Raw genomic sequence first — 18,397 nt, 5'->3', positions numbered from 1 at the left:
ACCTGAGCTGAAGTCGGACGCTCAACCTACTGAGCCACCCAGGTGCCCCATGAAGCTTTAACTTTTAAAAATCTAGAACATTCTGTCAACATTACTGGAGTTACCGGCATGCCACAAAACACAGCCCGGTGGGACTTTGTGGGGCACAAGGGTCACAAGCCTATTGCCAAGAAAGGAAACAAATCTCTGACAGCTCGACAGAGTGAAGTAGGTTACATCTCCTTTCAGCAGGTGGCCCTCCCCATGTACCCCTGTAAGATGCTTTGTGAGCGAGTGAAGTCTCCCTTCCTGCCGCCGTGGGAGAAATCAGACTCTTACATGCCTGAGACAGCACGACTAGGGTGTACCCCCACCAGCTGTCCCTTTTTGCTTGGCCTCTTACACAAAGGATCACAAACCACCGTGCTTCAGACTCCATTCAGCAGAAATTATTCCAGAGCATGTCCAATCAAACCTTACCGCGAGTCCTGCATGCGTTAGGACAGAGGAAAAAACAGGGCATTGACTCTTAACACGACACTTGGACTTTTTTTGTTGTTTTTCAGTCAAAATCCAGAGGTTGTGTCTTTGTCATGTAAAACCACCGTAAGGTTATCCTAAAAACCTGCCCACGCCTCGCTGATAAGGTTCTCAAGGCGCTTTGTTAAATGAACACAATAGGTGGGACGTGCCGTGCCTTAAGTGACATTGAAATCCACGTCAAAAGAGTAATTCCTGGGCTTGGCAGCCTGTGTGTGGTTCCTTCTGAGCAGTGCTGCACAGCACCCAGCAGGGAATGACTTCGTTCCCTGAGAGACACTTGGCAGTATCTGGAGGCATTTTGGTTGTCACAGCTGGGGAGGAAAGGAATCTTACTGGAATCTAAATATTCTCAGTGCCCAGGACACGCCCCCCTTCCCCCCCCCCGCCCCGCCCACCCCACCAAGAAGAAACCAGCTCCTTAGCGCTGAGGTCTAGAAGCCCTGACTCAGAGGGGAGGGCAGAGTAGCTGACCGAACACCGTTCTGCCGTGTAACGTTCTGTAACTGTTCTAGGTGTCCATTTGCGCAACCTGCATACTTACAAAGCCATGGAAATGAAGTGCCGTTACTGTACCGCGGTCTTCCACGAACGCTATGCCCTCGTTCAGCACCAGAAAACCCATAAAAATGAGAAAAGGTTCAAGTGTGAATACTGCTCTTATGCCTGCAAGCAGGTACTCGGTTTCAGCCAGTTTGGGGAGGCAGTGGGAGGCAGTGGTGTATGGAGGGAGGGAGGGTTGGGGTTCCCCATCGCTTTGAAAATCGTGAAAAAAAAAAAAGATCATGCTTTGGTGAAAGAGACGGTTCAGAATAACCCGAAAGCAGCCGTGAGCCAATACTTGAAAGCAGCACTTCGTCAAAGTGTGGTTTACAGACCCCTGGAGGTCCCTGCGGCCAGTCGGGGCCGTAAGATCAAAGTTCTTGTCATTAGATGACTGATTCACGCCGATACATTATTTGCCCTTTTCACCGTGTTGACATCGGCCGTGAAGGCGCCACAGCAGCAGAGGTGACTGAGAACAAGCAGAGCAGTCACCCCAGGCTGGTCTGGCATCTGCTGTGTTCTTCACCTTCATGCACAGCCGCAAAAGTGAAGGGTGGTTTTACTTAAGAATGTCCTTGATAGAGAGTAACAGTTCTCAACTTCATTCAGGCTTGACCCAGGATACTCATCTTTTTTTTTCTTTTTTTGATGTTTATTTATTTTTGAGGGAGAGAGAGAGAGTGTGAGTGGGTGGGGGCAGAGAGAGAGGGAGACACAGAATCCAAAGCAGGCTCCAGGCTCCCAGCTGTCAGCACAGAGCCCAGCACGGGACTCGAACTCATGAACCTGAGATCATGACCTGAGCCGAAGTTGGATGCTTAACTGACTGAGCCACCCAGGTGCCCCTAGTTACTCATCTTTGAATAACAGAGCCCCTGTGCTGTCTTCCAAAGCACAGCACCTGTCTGCAGGGAATCACCTGTGGCATTGTGTGAGTTGCCAGCCCAACTAGCCACTTTTTTCGTGAACTGCTGTTTTCACTTGGGAGAACAAGGGATAGGCAAACTCTCCTGCTTCAGTCATTGGACATTTGGCAACATGCAGTGCCTTTTTCTTGAAAGTAAATGAAGTGAGGGGCGCCTGGGTGGCTCAGTCGGTTGAGCGTCCGACTTCGGCTCAGGTCATGATCTCACGGTCCGTGAGTTCGAGCCCCGCGTCGGGCTCTGTGCTGACAGCTGGGAGCCTGGAGCCTGCTTCAGATTCTGTTGTCTCCCTCTCTCTCTGCCCCTCCCCGCTCATGCACGCACACGCTCTCTCTCTCTCTCTCTCTCTGTCAAAAATAAATAAACATTAAAAAAAAAAAAAGTAAATGAAGTGAGTCCGTCACTTCAAGGAAAATGTGGTTGCCAGAGATACAATCTCATCTGTCAGGAGGAAATTACAATTAGAAATCTGTACATCCACCACCATGAGCTTGACAAGCTTTCTGACACTTGAAGACTTCTCTAATGAGATGGGAGTGATTTTAAGAAAGCATTTTTTTATGTAGTGGAGTGAAGTGTGACAACGTTTAGAAGCCCTCCATAACTCGGTAAACTGATACTTTTCCAAATGACCAGTCTGTTATTTTAGAAAATCATGCATAGATAGAAAATTCACTCAAAGTATAAGATCAGTGGATTTTCATGTAATGGACCCTCTTCCCCACACGTCTTTCCTCTCACCCTCCCTCCCAGGACAGCAGCGCTCAGTCCCATGTTGAAAGTCAAGGTCCCACCAGGGCCACACTGTCCTGGAAGGGGGGTGGAGGCAAGATGTGTGGGAAGAGAGCACCCCCAAGAGAAAACCTTGTAGAAATATAGTTTGGTTATGAACAGGAACATACAAGTGGGTGTGTGTTTCCTCTGCATGGTCATAGCATTTTAAATAAAACAAATAAAATGGGTACTTTCACTTGACTTTATACATATTTTTGTCATGCTTCTCCAAAATTTTTTAAAGCTTATTTATTTGAGAGAGAGAGAGAGAAAGAGAGAGAACAGTGGAGGGGCAGAGAGAGAGGGAGAGAGAGAATCCCAAGCAGGATCCACACTAAGTGCAGAGCCTGACACGGGGCTTGAACTCACGAACGGTGTCATCATGACCTGAGCGGAAACCAAGAGTCAGATGCTTAACCGACTGAGCCATCCAGGTGTCCCGGCTTCTCCAGGTTATTTACTTGTGTCAATCTTAGTTAAAATTCCTGATTATTTCTTTGCTAAGAACAGTTATTATCAGCTTTATGCTTTTAAATGGATATTAAGGTTTGTCGTAATATTTATCAGGAAGTTAAGAGGCGTAATGTACTTCCAACGCCAAATAGCCATGGAATTGAAACTCTGATGTTAGATTTTGAGTTTGCAGGTTCCTTCTGCCCTTTGTAAACTCAGGTCATTGCAGATAGTTCTAGAAGAAGGGCTGCTAGTCCATGAGGCCTCTTGGAGGGACAAATGATTATCGTTTCCCTCCCGAAGGAATGTTCTACCACATTCCCTGAGAGGCTGTGGGACCCACGAGGCCCTCATCAGTGGCCTGATGGTGGACAGGTTTGTTTCCTAGATAGCCAGACCGTGCTGCCCGCATCACTAACCGCATTGACATTGTGTGTGCCATCATTTTTCGTAATCACGCGTTCATCCTTAGGGAGGGAAAAAGGTGTATAAGAAATAACGTCAAGGACTAAAAACAAAATCCCTGTAAATATTAAACCTCTCATTTCCCTCCCCTTCTCTCCTAGGAACGCCATATGACCGTTCACATACGTACCCACACCGGAGAGAAACCATTTACCTGCGTCTCGTGCAATAAATGTTTCCGACAGAAGCAACTTCTAAATGTGCACTTCAGGAAATACCATGATGCAGACTTCATCCCGACTGTTTACCAATGCCCCAAGTGTAGCAAAAGCTTCTCCCGCTGGGTAAGCTCACTTAACTCACAGTAAACCTTACTTCTTGCAAAGATTCCTCTGTTTCACAGGCTCTGACACACTCAGGGAGTTTAAACCCAATTATAGAAACTTGCCAGGGCTTAAGACGGCATCTGCCTGGCCTTGGGGAAGTGGTTATTCGTTTTTTTGGAGTCACAAAGCTCTTGCAAATCGTATGAAAGTGTGGTCTCCCCTTTCCATGAAAAAAGACGGCTCTACAAACAAAACCTCGCAAATGGGTTTAGAGAATTCTCATACTCCCTGGAGTCCGCAAGAACCACTGCTCTTAAATGTAACATTTTAACATTGTTCCTGTGAATTAGATTTAGGCTGTTTCCCAGAGAGAATGCAATTTTCGAAATGTCTCAGAGATGTTCTTCAAATAGTACTGTTGGTACTCTGCTAAGAAATGCGTTTACTCTTCGACGTTATTCTCTTTAGGTGTTGTGTGAGTGATCTGTTGCCATATGACAAATCGTTTCGAAACTTAGTGGCTTAAAACAACATTTATTTCCTCACACTTTCAGTGGGTCAGGAATTTGGGAGGGGCTCGGCTGGGTGGGTCTGCTTCATCGTCTCTCAGGAGGTTACGGTCAGGATGTCATCAGGAGGTCCACTCCCAAGATGGCGCCCTCCCGTGGCTGTGGGCAAGGGTCTTCAGTTCCTCACCACGTGGACCATTCCGTTGGGCTGCTCAAGGGGTCTCATGACCCAGAGTAAGCGAGAGAGAGCAAGGGGGAGGCCACTGTGACTCTTGTCACCTACTTTTTAAAGTGACCCATTACCTCTGTTCATAAGAGGCGGATCACTAGGGGTGCCCTGGTGTCTCAGTCGGTTAAGCGACCGACTGGCTCAGGTCACGATCTCGTGGTTTGCGGTTCGGGAGTTCGAGCCCCGCAGCGGGCTCTGCACTGATGGTGTGGAGTCTGGTTGGGATTTTCTCTCTCTCTTTTCTGCCCCTCCCCAGCTTGTGCACGCTCTCGATCTCTCTCTTTCTCTCAAAATAAAGAAATAAACATTAAAAACTTTAAAAAAGAAGCAAATCACTAGGTCCAGCCCACACCCGAGAGGTGGGGGATGAAGTTCCCTTTGAAAGAAAGAGTGTCAGAGAATTCGTGGACATTGAAAAAAATACCACAGATGATGAGCCAGATCTCTAGACAGTGTATATGCTCCAGGCTCACTTCATAGAAGTTCTGAATTATCTGAAGTTGACTGTTTTTATGGGGAAAGCTTTATATCTTTTCTCTTTGTGTTTTTCTGGGTAGTGTAGTGGGGTAATTCCAGAGTGTTAATACTCGTAGTTCAAAATTTCAAATACAAGTTGTGACAATAGTCCGAAAACAGCATTCATACAGACTTAGCATTGTCAAGAGTCAACATTGGAAAGATCCTGCCTTTTGGTGGGAAGAATAAGAAAACAGAGAAGGGGTTGAGTCGGCCTCATAGAATTCCTCAGAGCAAACAGTCAGAAGTCTTGAAAGCTTTTCTTGCATTCAAGAGAGCGCACGGGAAGTTGGATCTAGAATACAGACATCCCTCGGAGATATTGCAGATTGAGATATTGAGATATTGCAGTAAAGCAAACGTCACAATAAAGTGAGTCAAAAGAATGGTTTGGTTTCCTGGGGCATATGAAAGCTACGATTATGCTGTGCTGTAGTCCATTAAGTGTCCAATAACAACATGCCTTAAAAAAAGCATATATCGTAATTTAAAAATACTTGACTGCTAACAAATGCTAACCACCAGAGCTTTCGGCAAATTGTGATAGCTGATCACTGATCACCGTAACAAATATAATAATAACAACAAAAGTTTGAAATATGGTAAGAATTGCAGCCCTCCTCCGTTGCTGGTGGCATTTGAAGTAGGTGAGGCCGTTGGGGCACCTGGGGGCCTCAGTCGGTGGAGCGTCCGACTTCGGCTCAGGTCACGATCTCGCGGTCCGTGAGTTCGAGCCCCGTGTCGGGCTCCGTGGTGACCGCTCGGAGCCTGGAGCCTGCTTTGGATTCTGTGTCCCTCTCTTGCTCTGCCCCTCCCCCACTCATGCTCTGTCTCTCTGTCTCTCTGTCTCTCTCTGTCAAAAAGAAATAAACTTTAAGAAAAGAAAATGGCGAAGCCACCTTGGAAGGTAGTCTGGCAGTGTTCCAAACAGTTAAAACATACTTCACCCAAGGCATATACTCAAAAGAACTGAAAACACAGGACCGCACAAAAACTCGTACACAAATATTCATGGCAGCCCCCGAAAGCGGAAACTACCCGAATGGACATCAAGTGGTGAACAGATAAAATGTTTTATAACCATACGATGGAATATTCCTCAGCCATTAAAAGGAGTGATGTACAGATATATCGTGCTGCAACATGGGTGAGCCTTGAAAAAAGCCAGACCCAGAAGATCACGTATTAGAGGATTCCATGTCTATGAAATGTCCAGAATAGGCAAATTCATGGAGACAGAAAGTAGCTGAGTGGTGGCCAGAGATCTCGGGGGGTGGGGAGCACAGAGAGTGACTCCTGAGAGTACAGGGTTTCTTTTTGAAATGTTCTAAAATTGATTGTGGGGATGGCTTTACAACTCTAAGAATAAACTAAAAACTGCTGAACTATACCATTTATTATTTTTTAAGTTTTGTTTCTATATTTTGAGAAAGAGAGCACGCAGGAGCAGGGGAGGGGCAGAGAGAGAGAGAGAGAGAGAGAGAGAGAGAGTCCCAAGCAGGCTCCGTGCTGTCAGTGCAGAACCCGACATGGGGCTCAGTCCCATGAACCGTGAGGTCATGACCTGAGCCAAACCTAAGAGTTGAACGCTCAACCGACTGAGCCACCCAGGCTCCTCTGCGTTACACAATTCAAATGGATGAGTTGATATATGAATTATATCTTAGTAAAGATGTTTAAAAAATAAAAATTTCCCATTGATGGTTCCACTTGGAAGTTGCTGCTTTGTCCCAAGAAGTAAAAACCCGAATAGTTTGAAAAATCAACTCTTCCGGGATCTGCAGGGGAGGGGAGGGCACAGGACAAATCTCTGCCTCAGGGTTGGAGACGGGTGAACACAGAGCAGAGACTCCCCAGCAGCAGCCTCCATGGGAACCAGCACCGGGGGCAGGGGCGGGGGGTGGTGGGGAACTGGAACGGTGACTGGGGACTTGCTCTGGGGACTCAGGTGGATGAGTCGGAGATTAAAAGCTACAGATCCAGTCCTAGAGGCCCCCGCGACGCTGTGCATTTTACCACCACGAGTTCGACCAGATTCCCACACTGAATGTCTGAAAAGGAATCCCCTTCTGCTTCCTTCCAGCAGGGGAGCGGGGAGCAACCGTTCCGAAATACCCCAGACCACTCCGTTCTCCTTCACAAGGTCTCCCTCCAGGGAAACCAGTTAACTGCAGTCTAACCTGCTGGGATATCATCAGAGCGTAACAGACCTGGTGGAAGGGAAACCCCCAACTCCAGCCCCAAGAGCCATCCTGTCCCACCTGAGTTGGAGAATAAAACTGAGAAACACTTGTGAGGGTCACAGCCCAGAGGCATGGCTCCCTGAAATACTGAGAGACCCTGTCACAGGCTACAGACACCTGCCTCACCCCCACACTACTGAAGCGCAATTTAAGGCAGTTCCTTCCACCCAGGACATCACGTCCAGATATCAGGAAAATGTTACAAGGCATACCGAAAGGCAAAAATCACAATTTGGAGAGACAGAACAGCCAAACCAGGCACGGCAGGGATGTTAGCATCGTCAGACCAGGAATTTAAAACAACCCTGATTAACATGCTGGGGGCGAGGACAGAAAAAGTAGACAGTTTGCAAGAACAGACGAACAACGTGAGCAGAGATGGAAATCCCACGAAAGAACCAAGAAGAAATGCTCTAAGGGAAATGAAAAGCGCTCTGATGAATGAAATCGAGGAAAATCTGAAAAAAGGGAAAAGTAGTCCATGTTCATGGATAAGAAAACAATAATGTCAAGATGTCATTTCTTCATAACTTGATCTATAGATTCAATGCAATTCCTGTCCGGATCTCAGCACATTATTTTATCAGTAATGACGACGATTTTAGAGCTGAGGTGGAGAGGCAGAAAACCCAGAACAGCCAACATGATATTGAAGCTAGAGAACGAAGTTGAAGGACTCTGCCCGCCTTCAAGACTCGCTATAAAGCTAGAGTAATGGGGCACCTGGGTGGCTCAGTCGGTTGAGCATCCAACTTCGGCTCAGGTCATGATCTCGCGGTCCGTGAGTTCGAGCCCCGCGTCGGGCTCTGTGCAGGCAGCTCCGAGCCTGGAGCCTGTTTCGGATTCTGTGTCTCCCTCTCTCTGCCCCTTCCCCGCTCATGCTCTGTCTCTCTCTATCTCTCAAAGATGAACAGACGTTAAAAAAATAATAGTAATAAAGCTAGAGTAATCACAGCAGGGTGTGTTAGTGAAAGAACAGACACATGGATGGAGCAGAGAGCCCAGACAGACCCCGTGAACACAGTCTGCCGATCTCTGACAAAGGAGCAAAGGTGATGCGATGGAGAAAATACCGCCTTTTCAGCCAACGTACTAGAGGAACTTGAATCCACATGGAAAAAAAAACAAAAACCTAGACCGAAACCTTATGCCTTTCACAAACATTAGTTCAAAACGGTCACAGACCAGGGCGCCAGGGCGGCTCAGTCAGTTAAGCACGATTCTTGGCTTCAGCTCAAGTCATGATCTCACGGTTTGTGAGTTCGAGCCCTGTGTCGTGCTCTGTACCGTCACCATGGAGCCCGCTTGGGATTCTGTCTCTCCCCCACCTCAAAATAAATAAACATTTGAAAAAATGGGTCACAGGGGCGCCTGGGTGGCGCAGTCGGTTAAGCGTCCGACTTCAGCCAGGTCACGATCTCGCGGTCCGTGAGTTCGAGCCCCGCGTCAGGCTCTGGGCTGATGGCTCGGAGCCTGGAGCCTGTTTCCGATTCTGTGTCTCCCTCTCTCTCTGCCCCTCCCCCGTTCATGCTCTGTCTCTCTCTGTCCCAAAAATAAATAAAAAACGTTGAAAAAAAAAATCTTTAAAAAAAAAAAAAAAAAAAAAAAGAAAAAATGGGTCACAGACCTAAATGTAAAATGCAAGACTATAAAACTCCTGAGGGTAACATAAGAGAAAATCTAGATGACCCTGGATGTGGTAGCGACTTTTCACAGACAATACCAAAGGCACCCTCCATGACAGAAATCATGGATGAGCTGGCCTTCACTAAAATGAACAATTTCTGGGGCACCTGGGTGGCTCAGTCGGTTGGGCGTCCGAGTTCGCCTTGGGTCATGATCTCGTGGTTTGTGAGTTCGAGCCCCGCGTCGGGCTCTGTGCTGACAGCTCGGAACCTGGAGCCTGCTTCGGATTTTGTGTCTCCTCCTCTCTCTGCTCCACTCATGCTCTGTCTCTCTCTGTCTCTCAGTAATAAAAAAAGTTGAAAAAATTAAAAATAAAATAAACTGAACAATTTCTGATTGGAGAAGACACACCACAGACAGGGAGAAGATATATGCCAAAGTCACCTCTGATGAAGGACTGTCGTCCAGAATACACAAAGAGCTCTTAAAACTTAAAATCCTAAGGAAACAGACACCCCGGTTAACAAATGGGCCGAGGACGTTGTTACATACAGACCCCTCACCCGAGAAGACACACCGGTTGGCAGATAAGCCCGTGAAAAGATGCTCTGCGTCGTACGTCATCAGGGAAATGTAGTTAGAACGAGACCCCACCACGTACCTATCAAAATGGCCCAAATCAGGAACCCTGACGACCCCAGATGTCGGCGAGGATGTGAACACCACAAGCTCTCATTCGTTGCTGGTGGGAATGGGACGTGGCACGGCCTCTTGGGAAGAGTTTGATGGTTTCTTACAAAACCAAACGTAGTCTTACCATACGGTCCAGCACTCACACTCCTGTTCACCCGAAGGAGTAGAAAACGTAAATCTACGCAAAAACCCACACATGGGTGTTCGTAGCAGCCTTATTCCTAACTGGCAAAAGTCGGAAGCAGCCACGACGCCTTCCGGTAGGTGATGGATATGTGAACTGTGGTCCATCCAGACGATGGAGTGTTATCCAGGGCTGAGAAGAAATGAGCCATCAAGCCATGCAGCCATGAAGACAGGGAGGAACCTTAAGCGCGTATCACTAAGTGAACGAAGCCAATCTGGAAAGGGTATGCGCTATGATTCCAGTTGTTACAAATGTACCCCCGGTTCTGGTGGGGGTGCTGATAATGGGAGGGAGGCTGTGCCGGTGGGGGCAGGGGTATAAGGGAAATCTCTGACCTCCCTCCCAGACACGCCATGAACCTAAATCTGCTTTAAAATATGAAGTCTTTAAAAATAAGTAAGTGCCTCTCGGCACATTTGAATTCAATTTAATTTCTAGAAAGTAAATCACTCGCAAACTTCCATTCCTTAACACGCAACAGTCAAGTGTATCTCCGTGCCTGAATGCCATAGGGCAAGGCCCCCTGCCTCCCCAGTAAAGGACCCGTGCCCTGGATTCTGAATGCTCACTCCCTCCTCTCTTGAGAAACATTCCTCTGACACATGTCTGTCCTATCGCTCTGCCCTCTGAGTCGCAACTAATCTAAATGTCATATCGGTCTCCTTAAAATCTTAGCCCATTTACTGTTTAAAGGCTAGATGTGTTTTTGCTTATTAATCCAAAACCGACGCCCGGAGTCATTAGCCAGGAGCCTCATGAATTTGGAGGAAGATGGTGTGTGTGTGTACCTATATGTGTGTGCACGTGTATGTGTGTGCTTGGCTGGGGAAGGGGCCATTGTTGTCGTCATAGTCTCGAATCTGTGGCCCCCGAAGGCTTAGTTTGTGCACAGTCATCATATAAACCCAGGGACTGGACAGCGTTCTTCTGTATGGGGCCAGGAGTAATATTTTCAGCTTCGCAGACCATTTTCTGGCCCAACTGCTCAAGTCTGTTGGAGCCCCCAAAACAGCTATAGACGGACGATTCATAAATGAATAGACATGGCAGTCTTCTAGAAAACTTGCTTTACAAAATCCAGTTGACCAGCTGGATTGAACCCTTGGGTCATTGTTTTCCCACCCGCAATGGAACCAGTTTAAATGACCTGTAACATCCCCCTTCTCCTTACACGTGAATCCTTCCCCTTCTGCCCATAAACCAGGACGGTCCAGTAGGGCACCCACTGAAGCTGCAGTGGAAATTAGGGGGGAGGTTTTATATAATCAGCAAATTGAATGGCACGTCAGCAGTATCTTACCTTAGCATATGAACTTTCCAAACGAAAAATTTCTAGCTTATTTAAAGCATCCTAAGTGTTCGCATGTAAGAATACATTGGGGAATAGTCTTGACCGAGAAATCTCTGACTTCCCTTTTAGTTCTGAGTGTTGTATATACATTCAGTTACCCCTTGTGGGGGCAAGTGACCATGTGATTCCGTCGGTTAAGTGTTCGACTCTCGATTTCGGCTCAGGTCGTGATCTCGCAGTTTGTGAGATCGAACCCCAAGTCAGGCTGTGTGCTCAGAGCACACATTGGGATTCTCTCTCTCTCTCCCTCTCTGCTCCTCCCCTGCTTGGGCACTCCCTCCCTCCTCTTTCAAAATAAACAAACATTAAAAAAATAACCCCATGCATGGTAGATCAGGAGAGGAGCTGGCAGGCCAGTAAAATATACGTGATATGTTACATATTTTCTGAAAATTGACAATCTATTGAATTTCTGGCTCCACATCAAACCTCACTTTGGACAGGGGACACATTCTAGAAGAACAAATTTTGTCTTCTCATTGGCCTCTATGATAAAAAAAAATTTGGCTAGACCTAAACACAACAGAGGGGTCCCCTTTTATTTTATTAAAAAAAATTTTTTAATGCTTATTTATTTTTGAGAGAGAGATAGAGCGTGAGCAGGGGAGGGGCAGAGAGAGAGGGAGACGCAGACTCCGAAGCGGGCTCCAGGCTTGGAGCTGTCGGCACAGAGCCCGACACAGGGCTCGAACTCAGGAACTGTGAGATCCTGACCTGAGACGAAGTCGGACGCTCAACTGACTGAGCCGCCCAGGGGCCCCTAAAAGCCACCTTTTATTGTGCAAGAATATACCAGGTACATGTTGCCCCATTTTTCCGTACCCGGGTCTCTAACCGTGGAATTTGAAATGACATTCCGTCGGTGATGCTGACTCCCATGTGCTCTGTATCATCTCGCCGACAGAATAATATGCGGAGACATTCCGCGAAGTGTGACTCGGGCCAGGGAAAGCCGGCCGCCTCGGGCAAAGTGAGAAGAGTGAAGAGGAGAAAGCTGGCCGTCCTGAAAGAGGCGGGAAAGGAAGACGGTAACTCATTTTAAACAAACTGGGTTTTAATTTGAGAGTGATCTCCTTGTTATCGCTTCCCGGGTGCTGAGTGGTCCCGTGCAGGGGATTCACCCAGAAGCCCTAAGTGCCTGTCCCCGAAAGGTCCTGGGCCCAGCCCTGTTGCCGCTCCCTGCCACCTCGGGCAGGTGTTGAACTTCAGTTTGCCCCCTCTGCGTCATTGGCAAAGTGGAAGCGATTACTCGTGCAGGTGCAGAGAGCCCCAGGAGGCGTCCACGGCTCTCGTCACCGGGGTTCCTGGCAGACAGTCTAGCGAAGCTGAAGGCCGCCCTCCTCTGGAAGCCGGTGGCCTGTCACCTCTGCCTGGCGGAACTTCTGGGACGCCATGTGGGTGTCCTGGGGCTGCTACAGCAAATGGCCACGCGCTGAGTGTCTCAGAGCATCACAGGCTCACTGTCTCCTAGCTCTGGGGCCCAGAAGTCCCAACTCAAGGTGTCGGAAAAGGTTGTCTTCCTCCTGAAGGTTCTGGAGCGATGCCCTCCTGCCTCTCCCAGCTTCTGGTGGCTCCCAGGGTCTCTCGGCCCATGGCCACATCCCTCCAGTCTCTGCCTGTGTCTTTGCACGGCTTTCCTCCCTCTTCTGTCTCTCGTTGTCTTTCTAAGGACACTTGTCACCGGATGTAGAGCCTGTCTGAAAGCCAGGATGATCTGTTCTTGAGACCCTTAACTTCATCGTATCTTCAAAGACATAAGGTTACATTCACAGCTTTCAGGAGTTAGGATATGGACGTATGTTTTTGGGGGATCGCTCTGGGCATCACAGTCTTTATCGTCTGGCCTCCGGGAGCCGACGTGGGTTCCCAGGTTAGAGCAAAATGGGCCTGAGTCCAGCCTGCCCTCTAAGATGTTCTGCTCCACGAGGGGACAGACCTATTGCTCCGTGCAGGCGTTCCGTTTACGTCCTCTATTCCTTTCATGAGGATCCTAGAACTGGAGAGATCCTAGACTGAGACCACACGACCTTCCCGCAAAAACAAACGGAAAATGTTTGCGTGGCCTCCTTATTCTAAAATCCCCTATATTTTGATCCCAGCCCCAATCCTCGAGCAGCGAATGTTCCCGCGGATGGCAGTCAGCCCTTTCCCTACCTCAGTGTCACCTGGTACAATAAGGGAATGGCCCGGCCGAATTTGAATTTCGGGTAAACGGTGAATACGTGTTTAGCGTGAGTATATCCCATGCGCTGTTTGAGATATACTTGTACCAAACAGTTACGCATCGTGCTTGGAACGTGGACAGCCAGGCTGGAATTATCCTGACCTGGGCTCTACAACCTGCTCAGGCCTTCCTCAGTGTTCCTGAGTCTTCCTACCGGGGGCCGGAGCTCCAGCCCTCCTCCACCAGCTCCCGGCTTCTCCAGCAGCAGGGGCAGGTCAGCCCGCGGTGCTTGGGGGGTGACCCAGAAGGGAAGTGACGGTCACAGCATGGATATAAAACTGACGGTGTCATGAATACCACCTTCCGTGGTTTCCCCGAGGAGCGCCACCGCCCCTCCTGTCCCAGGTGTGAGGCCCCACGGTGACCCTGTCCCGGCTCCCGACTCCACACTTCCCCTCCCTCTCCTGCTGGAGAAGCTCCTCCTGCCTGCCTGCCTGCCTGGAACACACGCAAGAGGCCTAAGGAGAAACGAACCCCCGCACGACGCCCACCCCTCCTGGTCCACAGAACCCCCATCACATTCACCACGGACTCGCCCCCTCCCCTCCCGGGTCCCTCCATCTGGCTCCGGCCCCAGCACACCACTGGGGTCACCAGGGGCTCCCTGTGACCATGTCCCGCTGGCCTCTCCCTCCTGCAGCCATAGGGCCACCGACTGGTCCCCCTCTTGACCCTCTCCCCTCTTGCTTGCTCAACAGGCATCCATCCTTCTGGAATTTTCTCTGGCTTCTCCAGCCACCTCGCCTTCTCCTCTTCTCCTCCCCACGGTTTTTCTCACCTTCGGTCCACCTCGGTACCACGTCCACACCTGCATACATGACTCTCCCGTGGCAGGTCACTGGTGGTCTGGGACTGCAGCCCCCACGTAGCCTCCGGAGGCTGGGAGCGAATGTCCCGCTGCCTCGTGAGCATCTCCCCCCTGCTGTCTCAAACTCAGTTCGTCTAAAACTGAAGTCTTGACACCCCACCGCTGCCCCCGCCCCCACCCTCAGCCTCGTTCTCTCCTGCAGCCCTGATCCACGCTAGTGTTGGAAGCCAGGGCACGCAGGCAGCCGCCTCCCCCGCTGCCGTGGACCGGGTCCACCTGTCTCCCCAGGTCCGGGACCCCGTCTCAGCACCTGTCCCCCGTCCTCGCTGCCCACCACCTGAACCCCTTCTCTGTGCACCAGCGCTCTGAACACAGGGCCTTGGGTGTGGGCAGCCACTCCCCGCCCTCCCAGGCTGCCAGCCATACAGGTCCCCCCACCCCAGCCAGGCCAGACTCACCCTCTTTTGCCCGGCATTCCTGGTAACTTGTCCACGGACCCCCAAGATCTCAGCTCTGACCCTTGACCAGGTCGCCCTGCCTCACATACACCCCGGGCCCGGGCCTCTGCGCACTCCTACCTGGTGCTCAGCGTCACATTTATCTGCTTCTTTAGTGCCCGCTCCCACCCTCACTGAGCTCCCCTCCAAGGCGGGCCTGGCCCTCGGGTCCACACCAGGCCTGGCGTGAGCAGGGTTCATTCATTCCCACTTACGATCGAAAAATGAGCACAGGCCTTTACTGGACAAGACAAGTAGGTGAAACCCAGCTCAGATCTTCCAACCACCGTGTAGAGATGCAGAGGCCAGGCTGCTGGGATCCTTGCTCCCGCTGGGACGGACCCTAAGGCGTCCATACACATGTATGACTTCCCGGTTAATTAGGCACCCACTGGCTCCCGCTTCATACCTAAATGCAGTATTTTCTTTTCATTATCTAGTAAACCAAGTCCTTAAAAAACCTTTGACCAAATTTCATCTGAATAAGCCTTCCCTAGAAGATCAAATGATTGGGGACGGACTAAAGGTTTTTGAAAATGTCGCCCGTGGTCCGTGACCTGTTTGCAGTGGGGCAGAGTTAGAGCGTCACAGCCTCCGTGCTGGCCACAGGCCCCTGTGGTTGGGTGACTGCCCCTGCCAGCGCTGACCCCGAGCCTCCTGGACACTGGCCGGGAAATAAACGAAGAGTGAAGTCACAGGAGTGAAAAGCGGGTCCACATCTCTGCCCCCTCCCGCTGGGGCTCCGGCTGGTGTTTGAACAGGAACACCAGTTGGAGCAGGTCACCTGGGCACCAGGGGCACCTGGGAATGCTGCCTGCCTGGCACACTCACCTTCCAGAAGGACGGAAACAGGAAGGCCCTCCCGGGTTTACTTTGACGCGTGGCGCGTATGAAAACATTTTTTGTACTTTTTTTAATGTTATTTTTGAGAGAGAGAAAGAGAGAAAGAGAGCACGAGCAGGGGGAGGGGCAGAGAGAGAGGGACACCCAGAATCTGAAGCCGGTTCCAGGCTCTGAGCCGTCAGCACAGAGCCCGACGCGGGGCTCGAACTCACGAGCCGTGAGATCAGGACCTGAGCCAAAGTCGGAGGCTTAACCAACGGAGCCCCCCAGGCGCCCCTCATATTGTGGATGGTCAGCTGTTGGACCCCCAGCAAAGCGTGAATTGAAACGAGTAACCCAGCTTAATGTTAGCAAAAACTACGACTTTGTTTGCACATCAAAGGTTTCACACCTGTATTATCCAGATAATGGTCTGGCGTCTACTCCGCTGGGCCTGGGCCGGTGGGTCAGCTGTCGGCCACCTGGCTGTTCAGGGTAGGTCTTTGCAAGTGGCAGTTCCTTTGTGTTTGTAAGAACTCCGTCTTCTTGCTCTCCCCACACTCCCCACCCCACCCCCAAAAAAACCACAAGCAAACACATCTTCAAATGACCTTGAACCGACAGGAGGTAAAGCTTCGGTAGGCGTGGGCTCTTTGCCGCTCCGTGGGTGTTCTTGGGAAGTAATTTGGGAAATAGGGAGAGGGATGAAAATCCTCGGATTTACAGCGATTTCTATTTTTAAGCGCCCAGGGTTGGGCTGGCTATAAGCCGCAGGAGGGTGGGCGGGCTGGTTGTGGATCTGGGCGCGGCTCACAGGGTGCACCCAGCCGACTCTGCCCGAGTTCCTTGGCAGTAAGGACGGGTACCCTGAGAGCTGCTGGCTGTCTTCCTTTCGGTGGTGTCGTTCCACAGGCACTGAGGCGAGACAGGTGAGGGGCTCAGCCACCATCTGGGTCTGTAGGATCTGCCCTCAACCTACAGCAGTGGCTGTCAGCGGGGCCTCTTCTGCTTCCCAGCAGACGTATGGCAATGCCCGGAAACGTGTCCGGTTGTCCCAAGTGAGGAGGAGCGTTCTTCTGGCCTCCAGAGGGTAGAGGCCAGGTGTGCCCCCAAACACCACAACGCACAAGACAGGCCCCCAGTGGAGAATTGGTCCAGCCCTAAAAGCATAGAGGGCTGAGGTTCAGAAACCCCTGACTTCACGCCCATAAGTCCCATCAGGTTACTTGTTCTGTCTTATAAATGGAAAGAATCATTTTCTAAAATGTTTGCTGCTATGTTACAAATCAAAGGACTGTTTCCAAAATGTAAATGCACTGATTTTTTGGACTTTATTTTAAATTTGCCAAAACTCTGCCTCCCCCCCACCCCCCCACCCCCCAGCCCCAAAAGACGCCACTAAGGAGGTCTCTGCTGTGAGCGTGAAGCAGTACCTGGGAGAGACGGTTCCAGTCTGTTACGGAGGCGTCGCGGTCGGAAACAAGGGCCTGGACGAAGACATGAGCTGTGAAATGATCCTCCAAATGATGGACAAGTGAGAGCTTCCCAGTTCGCGTTCGTAGCAGTCCATTCTCCGACAAGTTCGAACTTTGCGGCACGTTCTTTGAAACAAGTTCATGACGATGGACGGTCTCGGTTTTTCCCAAGTGTGAGGTTAGTGCCCAGAATTATTTGCCTGTTTTTTTGGACTGGATATTTAAACACAAAAAGCACTGCAAGTGTTTTATAAAAGGCCCAAATCTTGAATTGGAGGATAAAACCTCAAACCGATGAATTCATTCACTTGATGCTGCCGAGGTGGCCCTGCAATGAAGGGGCCGTGATTTGGGGCCATAATAGTTACTGTATTTGCAGCACTTAGACTATTTCGTGCTTCAGCAAACAGCCAAAGCTGGGTACTTTCACCATTACATTTCTTTTTTTTAAGTTTTAATTAATTTTTGAGAGAGAGAGAGAGAGAGAGAGAGAGAGAGAGGGAGACACAGAATCCAAAGCAGGCTCCAGGCTCCGAGCTACAGAGCTCGAACCCACGAACCGTAAGATCATGACCTGGGCTGAAGTCTGACGCTTAACTGATTGAGCCACCCAGGCTCCCCTCACCGTTATAGTCCTAACATGAGTTTTTAAACCTAAACAACTCGTTTGATATCGTTTTTTAAAATACAAATGAATTTTCCATAAAATTCAAAGGCACCATAATACCTTCAATTCGTTCTCAACTCAACAAGAGAGATCTTAATGTTTTAAAAATAACCAAGTGGAAAATGGCAACCTCTGGATTAGAGAGTGATGCCTAATTATTTTAGTTTGGTGACCGAGCAAGGTACAGTTTTAGAGCTTGTGCTCTTCCTAAATTATGGTTTTTGGCGGGTGTGAAATTTTCCCTTTGGACATTCACTGTCACTGCCCAGCATGTCAGTTCGTCTCTCTTTTGTTTCACTGAAACTACTTCGTTTATACTTTTTAAGTAATTAGCAGAGAGAGAAGAAAACGTGATGAAATGTGTACCTGTAAAGAATTTATACTCTGTGATGCCCCGTGACGGGCGGGGGAGCGTTTCTCTTTCGCCAGTTGACGAGGCTTTTCCCAACGCCAAGCATTAAGCGAAATGCCTCGTTAGTACCTAAAAGTAACTAATACCCACCTTCATAGTGATATATTTTTCATACTTTTCTTCTTAGCTCAGCAGCTGCTTTTGCTCTGAACTTCCCCCCTTAGTTTAACATCATTGATACGGGTCCCAAAT

The 18,397-nt window shown here is 49.5% G+C and overlaps 1 protein-coding gene across 1 annotated transcript in view; it reads left to right on the top strand.

The window, feature by feature from the left end:
• The window catches only part of CTCFL (CCCTC-binding factor like), a 29,211-nt gene extending 11,594 nt beyond the window's left edge, over nucleotides 1–17,617 (top strand). Inside the window, exons 7-10 of the mRNA XM_058686057.1 lie at nucleotides 1,035–1,195; nucleotides 3,782–3,964; nucleotides 12,205–12,328; nucleotides 17,035–17,617. Of these exons, the coding sequence (XP_058542040.1) occupies nucleotides 1,035–1,195; nucleotides 3,782–3,964; nucleotides 12,205–12,328; nucleotides 17,035–17,189 (623 nt within the window). The 3' untranslated portion in view covers nucleotides 17,190–17,617. The remainder of the gene's footprint in view (nucleotides 1–1,034; nucleotides 1,196–3,781; nucleotides 3,965–12,204; nucleotides 12,329–17,034) is intronic.
• The last annotated feature ends 780 nt before the right edge of the window (nucleotides 17,618–18,397 follow it).

The sequence above is a fragment of the Neofelis nebulosa genome, chromosome 9 (genome assembly GCF_028018385.1).
Source record: "Neofelis nebulosa isolate mNeoNeb1 chromosome 9, mNeoNeb1.pri, whole genome shotgun sequence".
In the NCBI taxonomy this organism is placed as follows: Eukaryota; Metazoa; Chordata; class Mammalia; order Carnivora; family Felidae; genus Neofelis; species Neofelis nebulosa.
Note: the sequence above shows the minus strand (reverse complement) of the source record. Positions and strands in the feature narration are given on the sequence as shown.